Here is a 16,693-nt window from a genome sequence, read left to right on the forward strand (position 1 = left end):
CCTTGTCATAGAGGAGGCTGGCAAATTCAAGCTATTACATTAATAAATCAGCATTTTGGGCAAGCAAAGACGCTCTTTGTTCCCACTGTTGTCGCTTGGCACAATATATAGCAAAAAGCACTGATCCCAACTGTCGACAGTGATGTACCGAATGGCTTTATTTGCAATAGAATGTCATGATTACCTCAGGCGACAGTACGATGATTTCAGCACGACTAAATGCCACACGTTCAACAGGCAATCTCTGTCACTTCATCTGACCAACATCGAGGTGTAAAGATAGTACAGACACACTACCGTCAAAGCATCCCATTTCCCCCAGGCAAAATGTCCCTGCAGGAGAGCTGGCCGAAACTGAAGTCGGCACTTATGATTGCAAAGGGCTGCATACATGCAGGCACCAATCTGCCAGCTGCCTTGGGCTGCGCAGCGCACGATTCCCCACACAAAGCCACTACGACGAGCCTAGTCGTCTGCGATTTCAAGCGGCTGCTTGGTTACGAGAATCCCTTTGTCGTAGAGGAGGCTGGCCAGTTCGAGCCGGTCGACGGGGTTGTCCAGCGGGAGGTCGTCGACCTTGACGTAGCCGGGGTAAGCGAGCACGAGCGCCTCTACGGCCGGCGCTTGGTCGTCACCCAAGACAATCCACTGCGGGTCACGCCCCTTGTATCGCCGGCTGTTGTCGAACGAGTGGTACAGGCGCACCTCCTCCTCTTCTACGACCATCCTGGAGGAAGCGGGGAGTCATTGTCAACCAATCGAAAGACACGACTGCGATCCGCCTTTTTCACTTTCCTGTGCTGCCCTATGCCGTTTTGGTTGAGGGGCGGAGCTTTGTGTGGTGATCTGGAGTAACCAAGATCATTAAACAGCGCAAAAAAGATGGCACACACAGAAAGATGCACAGATACAGGGCTGATTCAGATTCAGCGCTGCATATGTGCATTTTTCTATGCGTTTTGTCCTTTTTTTTTGTGCTGTTTAATCTTTCTGAAGTATGAATCAACTCACCTAAGCATCCGTTTTATCAAAAGGGATCACCAGAACGAGCCTCGGAGATCGAAAGGCATGCAGAGACCATACCAAAACGTTTCACGACCTATTCATTAGGGCTTGGCACCCTCTAAAAGGCTAATTGCCTTCACTTGTGGTTAACCCTTTACTTCCCCGAAGCTCAGCATGTCCACGCATTTCCATATTGTTAGTTCCAATTTTCTTTTTCTTGGCCGTACATTAAATGACGAATTAGCCACATTTCAAGCTGGACATTATTGAAGTGCTGCATAATTTGCTTCCTTCTTAGCAAAAACAATGATATGTTATTAATTACCTCTGGAACTAAGTTCACTATAAAAATGATTGCGTACCAGAAATCGGTGCAGGAAACTGAATGAGATTGAGCAGTTTCATTAAGTTTTGCTAAAGCCAACTGTGGTATCTCCCTGAAAAGGAAATAGAATGCAGCCAAAACCTGCAATAACGCAATCGCACAACAACTAAATTCTTGCCTTGTTGTGTTGCAAACATCTATGCGTTTACCACATGGCAAGGGCCGACAAGGCAAGCTAACGAAATTTTGTTGTATTGTCGCTTTGCTGACCGTTTCCCGATAACGAAATGCTCGCAATAATGAAGTGTTTCAGTTTCCCTGTTGATTTCGTTTTTGCGGGGTTTCAACTGTACTGCCCAGGCCATGAAAGTGAGAACCTTCAAAGAGTGGTGCAAACGAGCTGCCTCTTAATTTTGAAGAACACCCACCTGACCGCATTCCTGCGAGCTAGACGCACTTGTGCATCTGGATCCAGCTCCTGCACGTGCATGACTTGGCCTCGATGCCAGCGTTCACCGCTGTGAACACTGCGTCGCCGCTCCTCTGCACAGTTATAACAATTGCAGGGGTTTGACGTCCGAAAACCATGATACGATTATGAGGGACGCCGCAGTGGAGGGCTCCAGATATTTAGACTACCTAATGTTCTTTAACGTGCACCTAAATTTAAGCACACAGGCCTCTAGCATTTTACCCCCATCGAAATGCGGCCGCCGCGGCCGGGATTCGATCCCGCGACCTTCGGGTCAGCAGTCAAGCACCATAACCACTAGACCACCGCGGCGGGTCCTCTGCACAGTTATTCGCCAAAATAACCAACATGTGCAACGCATCGAAATGGACATGACAATAGATGAATCATAAAATGGTGCTTGCTGCTTTGCCAGCAAAAATTCTCCTTATTTAAGAAATGCACGTTGATATTAGACGGTGAAGTTTACAGTTCCAAAGCAACTCTCAGGCTATGAGAGACGCCACAATGAGAGCCTCCTGATTAGCTTCAATGGCTTTGTTATTAGCCTACTGTATATGTCCACTGCATGATGAAGGCTTCTCTGTATGCTTAATCGCTCCTGCCTAGTGCAAGCCAATTTCATTTTACTTGTATCAGTAAACTGCCCTTCCACAATGCCAATAACACCCATCTTGCCACGAGACGATGCTTGGTAGGCTGGCAAACCCGAGTACCCACATCGACTTGCCCTGACGATCAAATGAACCACAGTGTGTTCTGAGGCAGCCAAAGACTCAACATTGCAAATTTTAGGAGATTTCTTTAAAATTAAACGTGACCAAAGTACAAAAGAGAGAAATGTGTGGCATCACATTGACAGTCAAGTGTTAGGGTTTCAGTGGGAAATTCAAATGAGATGCTGACCTTTGTTTCCGCTTCTAATGATGAACCCACGATCACGAAATTGATGACTATAGAGTCTTTGGGGAATAATTTATCAGTCTAAATTGACACAGTGTTTGGGATTAGTCTCCCTTTTAAAGATAAACCAGAGGCCATGGTGTGCACAAATTTGCAGCAGCGGAATCCAGGTGCTCACCTTGTGAAAGGAGTGGGGGAAGGGCTTCATGAAGGCGAGCTTTGCCGTTCTGATCGACGGCTGCATCGACTGGGCAATAGTTTACCAACTTCTCCACCAGGTGACGCACTTTGTCCAGGAAGGCTTCGCGTGCTTTGCTTGGCTGCGCAAGTTCAGGCAATTGTACACAACTGCAACTCCAATTCGTGTCTGTACAGTTCTGAGAATTCTGCATAGGGCAGACACTGCAACAGCATTCGGTTTACTGGTTCGTGACATCTCCCTTACCTAACAACCCCCCCCCCCCCCCGGCCCAAAGTCTCAAACTGTCATCTGCAGATTCTCGGTAATTCGCTGAAAGCTGCATCTACCAGGCACCTCATCTGCGATGCAGCTTTCTTGTGTCGTGTGTAGCTGACTGTGGCCTACACAGATGCGAACACACACATGTCTGAATGAAGTCGTTACAGTACTCTCTAGATCCAAATCAGATTGAGGAGTCTGGTGATTAGGCTAAACTTACCTCAGCATTTTATTTATAGGGCTAACGTGCACCATAAGTTCAGCACATGAGTACTTTTGCATAACGCCCCAATAAGAATGTGGCTGCCACGACCAAGAGTTCAAACATGCAACCTCTTGTGCAATAGCAAAACGGCATAGTCAGTGAGCCAGCGAGATGAATAAAAAGCACATGTTTACCAAGAAAAGATGTCGATAACAATATGTGCAAGCAGAACAAGCTATAAGAAAAACGCATCACCGTTGTTATTTTCTCAATTCACACGCAGATGTTTGGCATGGCAGGGGTGCGCGTGAGACAACTGTGACAAGACAAAATTACCAGTGACATTACCTTGAAGAGCTACGTATAACTGTCGTTATAAACGAACAGACAAAAAATACATGGGATTCAACGTCCCGATATTGTGCAATGGGTCAACAGGGACACATTAGTGGAGTGCTCTGGGTTAACTGTGACCACCTGGGTGTATAAGAACGCGCGCCCAACGCACTCTACACAAACTCTTTTGCATTCCACCCTAACTGCAACGTGCCCGCTGCAACTGGGAATCAAACCCACAACCTTGTGTGGCACAACAACAATCACTAAGCTATTGCAGTGGATAGAAGGAGATGCAATATCCAAGGGCAAAGACACAAGAAAGTTTGGACAGCCTTAGCAGAGGCTCATTGTTATAGCATTGCACTCATCGTACAGATGTCTTCCACCCGTGGCAAGTTGTCTTTTTATCTATTCTTGTTCCTCTTTATTGTTCGTAGTACAGCCACCCAAATCTTGAACTATCGTGTGCGAGCGCCGACTTTTTTGTGCGTCATCGCCGTACGACAAAGCCAAGTTGCAAACAGGGCGAGAGTAAGCGCATGCCCACGAAGCACACTCAGCTGGGCCCATTGTCTGCTTGGCTGTTCCTTCGTGAGAATGTCACCCTGCATTAACTCACTTCAGATGAACAGGCAGCACGTCTTGCTCGTTTCTTATATTCCGAAGATCAGCAAGGAACCGAGAAAATGAAATCCGCAGATACGTCACACGCCCCTGCGCATAAGATAAGCTGACAAATGTGGATCGTTCATTTGTTATCTGGCAATGCAAATGCTTTTTTTTTTTGCGCTTACTCTTGCCCTGTTTGCAACTTGGCTCCGCCATACGGCGCTGGCGCACAAAAAAGTCAGCACTCGCGCAGGATAGTTAAAGATTTGGGCGGCTGTATATTGCCATTAAAAGATAACAGTTACTTTTATCTATGCTTCTTCTTCTGTTGTCTTTCTATGGTTACAGTAACTGACAAACAACCAAGCCTCTTGAAAGGACGATTCAGGCGAGCTGGTTATGAATTGTGAAAAAGTTTTCCACTAGACAACGTAAAGAAAGAAGGTAGTGCACACACCAAGGGCTTTGCGTATCTCCTACCTTCTTTGTCTACAGCGTTTAGAGCAAGGCTTTTTTGTGAGCCTTTCAGTTCAGCTTAGTAATCTCAATGACTTCACTCCAAATGTGCCACAATCGCACGCATTCTTTATAGTCAACTTACAATACAGCAGTTTCAATTAATATACAAACTAACAATGCTTGTGTGAAAGTGCAGTAGGTTTTATGCTGCATATACCTGTTTCAAGTCAAACACACTGTTCCACAAAAAGCAAGCAAGCTGACAAAAGACCACAAACCACGTCTGAATTGACCACGCCCATGTAGTTGAGGTAGCCTCTTGGCAGTGACTTCCTGTACTCGACGTCTTCTTCCATCGCCAGCTTCACCGCTTGGGGGATCATCTGAATGAGACACATTGAAACAATTATGAAATGGGCAGACACACTCGGGCTAATGTGCTCTAAACTACCATCGCAATGTTCTTCAGCGTGCATCTGCTATATAGGCCATTGGTCAGCTGCTGCGTCAAGCAAAGATCACATGCCACGTGATGCCCTCTGGAGAAAAGAATGTTCCACACTCACCGCCTTGGCTACGAGCGCTGCTGGCTAACACTCCCAGGGATCACGCATGCAGAAATACCCACCAAAGTAGACGGGGGAAGCGCATTCCGTCGTAGCTCAATTGGTAGAGCATCAAACACTAATTCTCAGGTTGTGGGTTCGGATCCCACCGATGGAAAGGGTGATTTTTCCTCCACTTTTAATTCATTTCAATTTACGTCATAATTACTACACCACAGTTAAAGACAACAGTTATTATCCCCTATGCCTTCCTTGGCCTGATTGTCTGCTGAATTGATATGGTTGTGTCTAACAAAGAAATGAGCCCCTCGAAAAAAAAATTCCCCTTCTTTCGTTCATGTCCTAAACACATCTAACAACTGAGGAGTAGTGGGAGGCCCGGCTGTCCAGCTAGAACCCTTGGGACCAGCTAGCCCTTGTGGAGAGGGTTCAGAAGGACAGCCAGCATCATCAGCACACCTCTGTGATGCAAGGCAACAAACGAATGGACACTTTAGAAGAGCAGATACTTGGGTGAGTTTGTAAGGATTCATGATAATATACTTGGAAGCGCAAAACACACAATGGACAGTTATTTGCTGCAAAGGAACTCGCTTTGGAACACACCTTTTCAAAAAGATCACCCCATGTGTTTCGTTGGTACGTAGAGAGGGTTAGGTGCAGGGAGTGGGTGTCGTCGGGGGTGTACGCCTGAAAAGAGAGCGGTGCACAACGGTACAGATCCATGCACCTTTTCTTTTTTTTTAATGCTTCGAGAGAAACTACAAGACACTCAGGTGCTATTGTAAAACGTTACTCGAACATAGGTTTTAATGGTGTTAAAAAAAAGACAATGATGAGTCCCCATACCTGGTGTATGATGCCTCGAGGAAAATAAAGCAAGTCTCCTGGCTCCAAGACTGCCTCCAAGATTGGGTCCCCCACTTCTTCAGAACTAAAATTTACTGAACAGAAAGGAAGCAGGAAAGTTAACGGCAACTGTAGTATAACATCACATCAGTAGACAATTACTCTAAAAGTTAAAAGTATGCTATACAGTCGACCCTGGATATATCGAATCTGAAGGGAATCACAAGAAAGTTCTATACACAGGTAATTTGATATATGAAATATTTTAAATGTTAAAAATATATTCCAGGGGATTTTACATCTCTTTGAAACATGCAATAATTTGTTATATGTGGGTTCAAGATATGCGGGTTCGACTGTATTAATAAGGGCTCAAATCACCATGGCGACATCCATAACAGCTCTGAAGGCATTCCAGTACACTTGTTAGGTGTCTTGATTCCATAACATGACAGGAGATGATGGATGGGCGAGTAATTAATTCAGGAACGCATTATGTCCTACGACAGTGGCTCCTTTCCACTAACAATACTTTACACCAAAACTCATTGTGTATGTTTGACTGCGTAACATCTCTACAGTGTGGAGAAGCTGACTTCGTTCGGACATTCCTTCTCGTTTTATAAAACCAAGTTAAGAAGGTTTGTCGTATAGGTTTCCAAACTTTCGAAAGAAGTTAACGGGACTTCAATATCAAAAGTTTTTTCCGGTGCTATGCGCGACAAGAACAGGTAGCAAAACAGATGTGCACTTGCCACTTGAGAATCGTGGGAGCTCTTCCGAGGGGTCCCTGCGAAAGTAACAAACAGCCATTGTTGTTGACAGAAATCAATATGTTTGTCACAAATCTAGGGAGCAGAGGCATAAAAAACGTAAGTAGGACGAGTAGGGTACAAACATTGGAGCGTAAAGGCGCCAGCACTTTCGGCCTTCCAGTTGAACAACGAATGCCTCAATGTCATCGTAGTGTGGAGCAAACCCTTGGGATCCAGCTGGGGTCAGGTACCTACGAAACAGACAATGGCAGGGTTCCAAATATGAAAAACTAGAAGCTGCGTATACGGCATAAGACACCCTGGAGCTACAGTATCAGTAACCAGATGTCAAGTAACTTGATCCATTACCCTCCAAACTACTTTTGAAGAAATATTTCAATATTACCATTTTTCGTCCAGTGCTCAATGGAATAATACATTATATAAACACAACAAGCACATTCAAAACAATACACTTTGTTAAGTACATGGAGAAAACAATAAACATGGAGAAATGGACAATGGAGAACATGGACAAATAACATAGAGAAAACAATAAAGCATAGAAGAAATCTGGCTTCCAAACACGATTTGCTGTCAGTCTTCACTGAGGTAGTATCACCGAAAAAAAATTGTATGTATGCCAATATACCAGCACCGTCCCAGCGTGAAAAAGAGAGCTAGATGCATGGATTTGCTCAGATAGTATTTGGTAAGAGCTTTTTGCCATCGACAACTTCTGTTAGTCCACAGTGGGCGTGAGAAATGCGTGGATGTATTGAGGTTTTCTGCGGGATGCACAAAATTAAAAAGCTGAAGTTCTCAAGCATGAAAAGGAGGTGAAGCTGAACGTAACATTGTTGCGATGAAAATGTGGAAGTTTAATTTAATTAACCAAAATTCATTCCAGCAGCATAGTACAAACAAGGGGGTTTAGAAAAATGCTGGAATGGAAGCTCTTGCAACACCTTACCAGCAAAAGTGAAGCCAGCACTTGCCCACCGTTTATCTCGGTGGTACCCACTTAAAAATCAAGTGGTTTTGCTCTGTTAACATAAACGCTTGGTTAATTATAAAATAAGAGATCTTTGTTCCTTACGAAAGTAAAATATCGGGAGGAGTGTTGGTGAATTCAACTGCAATAAAATTTGCCATGACTTTTAGGCTGTTTAAAAGGAAATTTGTCATATTAAACTTGTAGGGCGTGTCAGGAAAACCCTCCTTTTTGCTTCACTGAACACTAACGTTTTACCGTGCCCCTACTGAGATGGCGGCCGCAGCTGCCATCTCAGTAGGGGCAAAGTGCACCCCCCCCCCTTTTCCCCTGGCTGGGCAAGTTCAAAGGGTGGAGGGGCGAGCACACCCCTGCTAACTTGTAGGTGGCACCTCCGAACAGGTGATATGATAAGGAAGTAAGAGATTAAGTGAACACTTACATGTTGGCCCCCACAAAGCTGCCAAAGAACTCTTGCAGCACGGAGCAGAGGCGCCACACTGCACGGCTGTACGTCTGCGGGTTGAGCAGGCGCACCGAGCAGCCCTTCTGAAAGGCGTCCCACACGACTGCGGCGTGGGCGCGTCCCTCCGGGTTGTGCGTCTCTCGCCTGCCCCCCTCGTAGGTGGTCAGGTCGATGTTCTCCGTGAAGAAGAGACTCCGCTCGCGGAGTATCCGGTCCAGCTGGTCGCAGCTCATCAGGCCCTGATAGAAGTCGCGCTGGTGGCGCCTGACCAGCATGGGCTTCTTCTCCCACAGCTCTCTGCGAGCGTAGCCAGGCATGTGTATTGTCAAAAATACAAATTAAAGGGGCAGCAACACAAAAATGTTCAGTTGTCATTTTAACAGCAAAGCTGTTTAAGCTCGGAGAAACTCGATTAGTCGTGAAAAAAAAAAAAAAAATATCATCATCATGCACCGGCACGTGCTCTCTTTGTCCTCTTCTTTACCTCAGGACATGTGTGCTGATTTGTCCAGCATGGTATGCAATAACTGTGCTGGGCGAGAGGACGAGTACAGAGAGAGAGAGTAAGACAGAGATAAAAATGGAGAAAATGAAAGGAAAGAAAGACAAAAACAGATAGAAATACAGAGGGAGAAAGTGATAGAAAGAAATAGACACAAAAAAGAGATAGAAAAAAGATAGAAAATGAGAAAGAGAAAAATAAAGAGCAACAAGGAAGGCCTCCCAGCTCCTCGCTTCCTTCAGGCTTGGCACCACTAGCGCAAAGCTGCCTTGATCTTTTCTTTGAGCCAAATGAAAGGCCAAGCCCTCGAGGGCCTAGAAAATGTACTGGTAAGCGTGAGTGCACACTGATCAAGTAATTACAGCATGTTTTTAAAAGCTAGTTTCGGTTCCTACTGTACTCTGACGTCACAACATGGTCTCAGCTTCTTGCCACGTGCTCGCGCAAGACATCGTGATGTTTCCAGAGCCACTTCGTGGCTCCATTGGTGATGCATAAGCGGCCATCTTGAATGTTTTTGTACCTGACACCATCACAACTAGACGCACTGGTGCACGAAATCACCAGAACTGACACTGTAGCCTGACAACACGATACTGTCGATGTCAGTACGTGCACCATGCTAAACTCTACTTTAACGTCAACATAAAGTATCTTACCAGCGTTTACTGAGCTTCGGACTTGCTCTGAGCCATCTCTGTCTACAGGAGATTGGTATGGGAAAGTCAACTGACCTTCGAAAATTGGTGTCAGAACTTCTTTAAAAGGGCCACGACGCCAATGTTTTGAGGGTTGAATCATGCATTGCACATTAACCAGTATGCATCCTACAACAAGCCGGCAAACTCTGAGCACATTCAGTGGACTAGAATATTTGTATTTCATTGAATCTTTTCAATGTCACGGTTAAATATGTGTAATAGTATTAGAATGCTTTAGCTACCATGCCTAGCGCAAGGCCAGCTTTGGCAACCAAGTGAGTAGTGGTGCAATATGATGCTATTGAGTTATTTGCAAACTATATTCATATTCACCATGTGATATCTTCTTTGGCTTCACTTGTCTGCAACTATTATAAAAAAATTACACGATATCCCGCTGAAGGGGACCATGAGGCGATGCGAAGCCGGAGCACTTGCACGATCGCGTTCCGTTGGCGTTCTTTGGGTATGCTGCCGATGGGGGAAGTGGAGAGGGGGATGGGAGAGGGTATGCGCATGCGCAGTAAGGGTGGTCACGCCGCACACCACCACCACCACCGGATTGAACTCCGCCATAAGATACTTCGCATCTAAAACAAAGCGATATTTGCAAAGTAAACTTGTCTGACCTGTGCGGGTTCTTCCTAGCCTAAAATTGACCTTTAGAGCTGTCATTGATTTGCACTTAATTTTTACAATGCCACCATTACAATGCAAGATTTGAAATGAAGTGTTGTGCTGGGGTATCATGCAGATGTGATGCATGTTAATGCATGACAACCTGTGTAGGGAAACACATAATGATTCATTTGAATAATTTGGTGGTTTCGTCAAAGTGTATGACAATGTTGTGTTTATAACGATGGTTTGTCGGAGTGTACAACAATGTAAACAAAATGCCTGTGCCTGTGCTGGCGTATTTGTTAATACGGGGGCAAAACGACTCCCTCAAGCCATCCTTGAATGGCTTTTCCCTTCGCCTCCCATCACATGTATTGTGATAAGCAAATCAATCGATCAATCATTCCATCAATCAATTAATACACGTTAGCACACATCACAGCATAAATCTGAGCTGAACACTGGAAGTAAGCAATAAGTTACGGTAGAGCGTTTATCGTTTCACTACCAACCTGAAGAAGCGGTCCCTTTCAACTGGTTGAATGAGCCAGTCGAAACAACGTTCAGCGGCAAGTTCACTGCCTCCCGAGACGATCGGCTTTGCTGCTTCCGAGTCATCGCTAGATGTGGACCCGTTCACGCTCTCATAAACAGCGCACTGCTCTTGCTTTCTCATCTTGCCGTTTTGCTGCAAAATCAGAGTAAAGGAAATTGCCGTTGTTTTACGCCGAACCATCAAATCGGAAGCAGCAGCTTACTAGAACTAGGACACCTGCTTAAACTCCGGTTTATGCGGTATGAACAGTATACCTGGGGAGTAGTCGAGCACTTTCTTTTGTGGCGTTGGCGCTTCTTGTCTGCGACTTTCCCAGGTGTACCGGGAGAACGGGCATTGGGGATTTTGGCGGATTTCTTGTTTTCTTTCGTATCCTGCGGTAGTTTGAGCAGTCAACACAGGATCAAATAGTGTCGAGTGTAACATCATTGAAACGTCAAGTGACAGTAAAGAAAGTCGACGGCACAGCGTTTTGTATGCATACCTTTCGTTTTCTGTACACTGCAATCGCAGATTCCGTCTTCCTGTTCATTTCGCGCGCACGCAAACGGGTCCACGCTTTGGACAACACGTGCGCTAAACTAACAAGCCGCCTCAGGCTGGTGTTTTGTGCGAAGTGGACTTGAACGTCTCTCAGCCTGAAAGCAGCACAGTCGCACACGTTTTAGCAGTCACTGAGCTCGAAATGACGCATGCCGCAACTGTTTGTACGACACTACGTTGTCACGATGACTGGCGTTCCGTAACAACCCACACAACACACAGAATAAACACGAGCGCAGTGAAACCGGCAGCACGCGTTGCACACTGTCGACTACGGTTTGGCTCGTCTCGTCTCCGTGTGGCTTGAAAAAATTAAAGGCTTGCGTTGGCGGAAAATTTTCCCCGTTTCTTTGCTTCGCCTTGGTGCACTGTTGCCGCTCCGCTTTTATTGGTGTTTTATTTTCCTTAGCGACTCGGTTATCTAACGTTTCAACGTGGTTACGAAAGTGGGCAACTCTGCCGATGATCCTTGCAAACTCGATTAGCCCGCGAGAGCGGCTGAACGCAAACCCATAAACATGCGTTGCATTTATCACGCGTCTTCCGTATGATTGTTGCGTCGTTTTGATGTTGGCGCCGCTGCTACGCCGCTGTTCATATCGTTTTTGTATTCACGCCGTACGTTGCAGTACCTTCGTCATCCGTGTGCGTTTAGACGATCGTACCGACTACAGCGATCACTAACTTTGCCTGCCAGCTCACCCAGATTCGTGAAAGCAAAGAAACCGAGCCTGCGACTTTTGTGACATGACTTTCGTGTTCCTACTTTCGTTACGTCGTCGATGATGTTGTTCAGGTGTTTACTTTGCGGTGAGTGACACAACTGCTTGCGATGTTCGTCAGTTACATGCATTGACAGGGTGGTACTTTGAGCCGGTTGTTTAGCTTTTAGCTCCAGTGCAGACTCGGCCGATGCATTGACTCGGCGTTTTGCTATCTTATGGGTATGCGTACATTAAACTTCGTTTCCTGATTATAATTGCATTCGTTCCGCCTCAGACACTACGTTTCTTGCGTTCGCATCACAGAGTTCACTGACGAACTACGTCAGAAGTTGTTGCAGCTCGCGTCTTTGGACTACTTGTATGTAATACACCCACATCATACTTAGTGCTGCATCTAGCGTTAGTATACCGTTAGCAGTGTGCCTTTGAGTTTGGGTGCAAAGCTGACAATGTTTTGCAGTAATGAACGCTTTTTGTTGGGCGTCCGCCCCAGCTGTGTGGTCGCAGGCTGCCTGCCATTTCCAGTGACAGCCTGCGTCCGTAAAGCTGCTGCGGACTCCCAGCTAAAATGCATTCACCGCGACAGCACTGGCTACATAATGTAGTCCGGTTCTGTGTCTAATTAAACCGAAACGTATTTTCATTTGCTGTAACGCCTTCGCAAACAGAAGCTTTCACATGGATGAGATATATGAAATGCACGATAACTGCGTTGGTCCCGGGTTCGATCCCCGGACCAGGATGAATGTTTCTTCAACTAGAAGCTTTTGTTTCTGAGAAATCTGTATAGATTTCCTTGTGTCTACATGCTACAAACGAGTGGTTGTCAGTTGTCCCTTTCACACATTGGTCAGTGACTGCATACTTCACCGTATCACCTGATCAGATGAACTTTCGTCAAGCTCTTCACTATGCATTTTGTCCTGGAGTTCTATGGTTGACCTAAGGTTTGACGTTACAGGGCACAAACGAGAAAGTGGTGTCGCCACTCTACAGCTTCCAGCTGTGATCGCACTGCTAGTGCTATGGGCTCACACTTCGTCGTGCGAGCCGACTGGCTTCCGTGAAAAGGTGACCGGCGCCGTTGGCGCCGGTAATTACAGCTACTACACCCTTTCGAAGCCTGGTGCTGTCACCATATTGGTTCACCCACTGGCCGGAGATCCCGACCTGTACGTGGCCGAGCGGAATGCACAGCCAACCTTTGACCTGGACAGTCATTGCGCGCAGGTAAGCACCAGCAGCTTCACATTCTTAGAAATATCTGTTCCAGCACGAAGGAAGAAGTGCAAAAGGGAACAGTTGTCGTCCACGCGTTGTTGATTAATTCTCTCTCTCACTGCAATCTATTGGGCTCTTGGTCAACTCAGGTAGCACAGATACCATCGTGGAAAGGCGTTGGTCCCGGGTTCAACTGCCGGTCCTTCATCTGCACAGCTTTCTTTCCAAGAAATCCACATTGACTTCCTTGTAGCTTTGTGCTACAAGCGGGTGGATAACAATCTTCCTTTTTATAACCCTTTCTCCATGTCGCGAGATTTCCAGAACTTGTTTGCCAACGCAGAAGTACTGAATTTGGTCAGTCATGTCATTCTAAACAGGTAGCTGCATCAGACTAAGCCTCTTAAGTTTTATTCTGTGCCTATGTTCTGTGCTAAAACTTCAGCAAAGGACTATATTAGCAAGGAACTGACACCGCTAACCTTTGTGTGATACAGAGTTAAGCCATCAACGTAGAAGGTTACCCTTCTTGTGAACTATTTTAACTACTTTCCTTTGCCTTGTCTAATGGGTGTGTCAAATTTCGCAAATAACATACACACTTTGTCGGCACTATGGCTCTACGCAGGTGTGCTAGCAGATCATAAAATAGCATTGGGTAAGGTCGATGGGCAAATGTAACTTGCCCAACAGCAATGGATTGCTAACCATCATTTAAAAATACTAGGAACTCGGGTTTCTACATTAATTTCTGTATTTTCGAGCCCCTACTGCCAAGGCTACACACTTCGATGCGGCTGAGTGAGTTTGGCAAACGCACTAGACGGCAAGTGCCTTTTGCAGCGAGTGTCACTAAGCGTTCCCGTGTGACAGTGTGTAAAAGAAACTAGTGGCGAAGTGAACTCACTCAAAATGACAGAAAGCCTGCCAATCCAAAAAGGGCAGATGTCCAGTGGAACATGGAACCTTGGAGATGAAAAATTCGTGGACACGGGGTGTTGCTGGAGCCGACGTTTTGACAAACGGACTTGTAGGCACGCCGGCCCCTCCTTCTACCACACACCTACCCCTGCTTTCGTAGAGTCGCTCTCTCCTCCTCCTTTGTTTGGGTTGAAGGAGAGATTACGAAGCATATACATACACGTGCTAAGGAAAGCAGCTGCACCCCTGAAGAAGACAAATCCGCTAGTGTAAACATCTGCTCTAGCGGCACCCTGTGTTCATGAATATTCCATCAGTAAACTTGCCAGTGTGACAAAGCTACATAATTTAGCCAACGGCAATGGATTGCTTGCTTTTGAAGCTGAAAGAGTTCCATTGAACTTAGAATTGCATATCGCTCATTAAAATTGTCAACAAGTTACCTTTTTCGATTCGATACCCACCTGTAATAAGTCAACTTTCACAACGATCGGTGCCTTTGCAGTCGACAACATGCGGCCGCGAGCGCGTAGACCTGCCGCGGAGCTTCGGACGGCCAGTGGGCATCGGCATCTACGGCCATCCGTCGCACGAGCTCAGCCTGTACGAACTCGAAGTTCGCGTGGACGATTCAACGGAGAATCTGCTGTTCCACGACTACGGCTATGCCGCGTCGCAACAACCCGGCAGTCGTGAACAGGACCGCCCCGCAGTGCCCGAGGATGATGTCGCCGACGACATGGGTCCGTCGGAGGAGATATCTCTCTTGTGGACTTTCCTGCTTGGTGTGCTGAAGTTGCTTCTAGAAATTCTGCAGGGCTGAAGGCTTTCATCGGCCGCCTTGTTACCATATCACTTTTGCTACGCGCACATAGGGAAATGCAACTTTGTGCTTGAAATTTCACGTCTTGGTTTTCACTACAGAAATTACTACTGTCGCTTTGACCAGTTCTTAAAGACAAGCAAGTTCATTAGCGCCAATATTCGAACGCCCACATGGTTCTCTGTTTTAAAAAAATTGAAGCATGGATTCTGTGAGTAAAGTTAAACAATAATGTTTAACGTGGAGGTACAGGTCTTTTTGTCTAAACGACTACAGTAGAAGGTCTGCCAGTTTCAGTAAGTGCCATTTCAGTCTAGCATGTAATCGAAAGCTGGTTAGTGTTGCCACAAATGTTGCTTGTATCAAATACACTCTGCCAAAGTATTCATAGCTTCATCTGTGCCATTCGCTTGACTTTAAAATTTTCTTGTTGCTTGGTTTGCTGGTTATATTGGTCTGTCCCATAATTATTTTAGTGCCTTTTCATCATGACTGGGCTACCGATACTGTTACTTCATGTATCTTATTACACACTGTAGAAGAGAAGGGAGTCAGCTGCATTGGTTTCGTTCAGCTTTTAGATGATGTGTTAAAAAGTTTTTAAAAAGGAAGTGATAAGTTGGCTGCATCTAGGTGTGACTCTCAAAATGTACTATTCTTTTATGGAAACAAGATCTTGTTTGACAGAACTGTAAATCATGGCGGGCCTCACCTAAGCAGGAAAGTGAAGCCGCGTGCGTGTGGCGCCTGCTTCGTCATGCGAATGTGTCGCAGAATAATTGGATGCTTCCTCTCTATGTATTGTGCCAAGCATCTAGATATTACGCCATATCTGCATCAACAGTCTGCGTACCTCATCAGTCTAGAGTCAATGGCCAGTCGTAGCTTTGTGTTCCAAGTTTGGATGTAAAACATGACACGACACAGGTAGACAAATATTTCGACGCAGTGTGTGAATGTAGTCGTTGATACTCCATTTGACACTGTTTGACTAATTAATGAGGTCTGTAACACTGCTCAATTAGCATACTGCAGAACCGTTAAGTGGACACAGTCTTTCAGTATACAACTCAAGTCCAGCTTTGCTCAGCAGACTTTGTAGATCAGCAGCCTAGGAGCTTAATTTGATCACATGCTCAGTGGTTTGGCCATCAGCTTTGGGCCAAACACACCGAATGTTCACCAGGACCTGTTGAAACCCTGTTGGCTAAGAAAGGGCCGAATATTTGCTGAGAGCCGTGTTTATAGTACTACTGGCTTCATCTATGGTTGTCATGAAGGAGAGGTTGTGAGTTGCCTAAGGAGGTCGTCATGGAGATTTCTCTAGCATTTTTACAAAGCAGTTCATCACTGGGACCACAGTGTAGCTGATAGGCACCACACAGGATGGTGATACCACTATGACGTGTTTGTATGCGCTATGCCTCATGGAAGTCCATTGCCTGTAGTAGCTCTGCTGTATTAGTGTTTGCATAAGGACTTGTCGCATTTGTTTAACCAAAAATGCTTGACATTCTTGAGTCAGACTTTGTGCTTTTGCATGAAAGTTCTGTGTTGAGTTTTTTTCTTCCCACACTGTCCGCTTTTTTGTTGGAATCCACATCACCCTGTCATACGGGTTTTCTTTTGTACAGTTGTGACTAAATAAAATGAAGCAAGAAGCAGAAGCGAGG

General features: G+C 45.7%; 2 protein-coding genes across 2 annotated transcripts; one reads left to right on the top strand and one right to left on the bottom strand.

Moving 5' to 3' along the window:
* Window positions 1-127: 127 nt before the first annotated feature.
* Window positions 128-11,596, bottom strand: LOC119374841 (bifunctional lysine-specific demethylase and histidyl-hydroxylase NO66). Its single transcript, XM_037645044.2, has 12 exons — window positions 11,272-11,596; window positions 11,042-11,161; window positions 10,744-10,919; window positions 8,384-8,704; window positions 7,091-7,198; window positions 6,948-6,982; window positions 6,193-6,287; window positions 5,950-6,033; window positions 5,056-5,160; window positions 2,884-3,025; window positions 1,759-1,873; window positions 128-727 (listed from the first exon to the last, which is right to left on the bottom strand). Exons 1-12 carry the CDS (start codon window positions 11,317-11,319, stop codon window positions 466-468), a joined length of 1,611 nt encoding a protein of 536 aa, XP_037500972.1. The 5' UTR covers window positions 11,320-11,596; the 3' UTR covers window positions 128-465.
* Window positions 11,597-11,751: 155 nt separating this feature from the next.
* Window positions 11,752-16,687, top strand: LOC119373704 (UPF0669 protein v1g209471). Its single transcript, XM_037643767.2, has 3 exons — window positions 11,752-12,140; window positions 13,017-13,285; window positions 14,703-16,687. Exons 1-3 carry the CDS (start codon window positions 12,113-12,115, stop codon window positions 15,018-15,020), a joined length of 615 nt encoding a protein of 204 aa, XP_037499695.1. The 5' UTR covers window positions 11,752-12,112; the 3' UTR covers window positions 15,021-16,687.
* The last annotated feature ends 6 nt before the right edge of the window (window positions 16,688-16,693 follow it).

This window comes from Rhipicephalus sanguineus, chromosome 11 (assembly GCF_013339695.2).
Source record: "Rhipicephalus sanguineus isolate Rsan-2018 chromosome 11, BIME_Rsan_1.4, whole genome shotgun sequence".
Taxonomy (NCBI): Eukaryota; Metazoa; Arthropoda; class Arachnida; order Ixodida; family Ixodidae; genus Rhipicephalus; species Rhipicephalus sanguineus.

Bases quoted from the DNA above. Each gene is read 5' to 3' on its own strand.
- LOC119373704 (XM_037643767.2), top strand. From the start codon at position 12,113: ATGATGTTGTTCAGGTGTTTACTTTGCG. The intron at 12,141-13,016 runs GTGAGTGACACA...TTGACGTTACAG, and splicing joins GTTCAGGTGTTTACTTTGCG to GGCACAAACGAGAAAGTGGT. The intron at 13,286-14,702 runs GTAAGCACCAGC...GTGCCTTTGCAG, and splicing joins TGGACAGTCATTGCGCGCAG to TCGACAACATGCGGCCGCGA.
- LOC119374841 (XM_037645044.2), bottom strand. From the start codon at position 11,319: ATGAACAGGAAGACGGAATCTGCGATTGCAGTGTACAGAAAACGAAAG. The intron at 11,162-11,271 runs GTATGCATACAA...AAACTACCGCAG, and splicing joins CAGTGTACAGAAAACGAAAG to GATACGAAAGAAAACAAGAA. The intron at 6,288-6,947 runs GCAAGTGCACAT...CTTTCTGTTCAG, and splicing joins GCTCCCACGATTCTCAAGTG to TAAATTTTAGTTCTGAAGAA.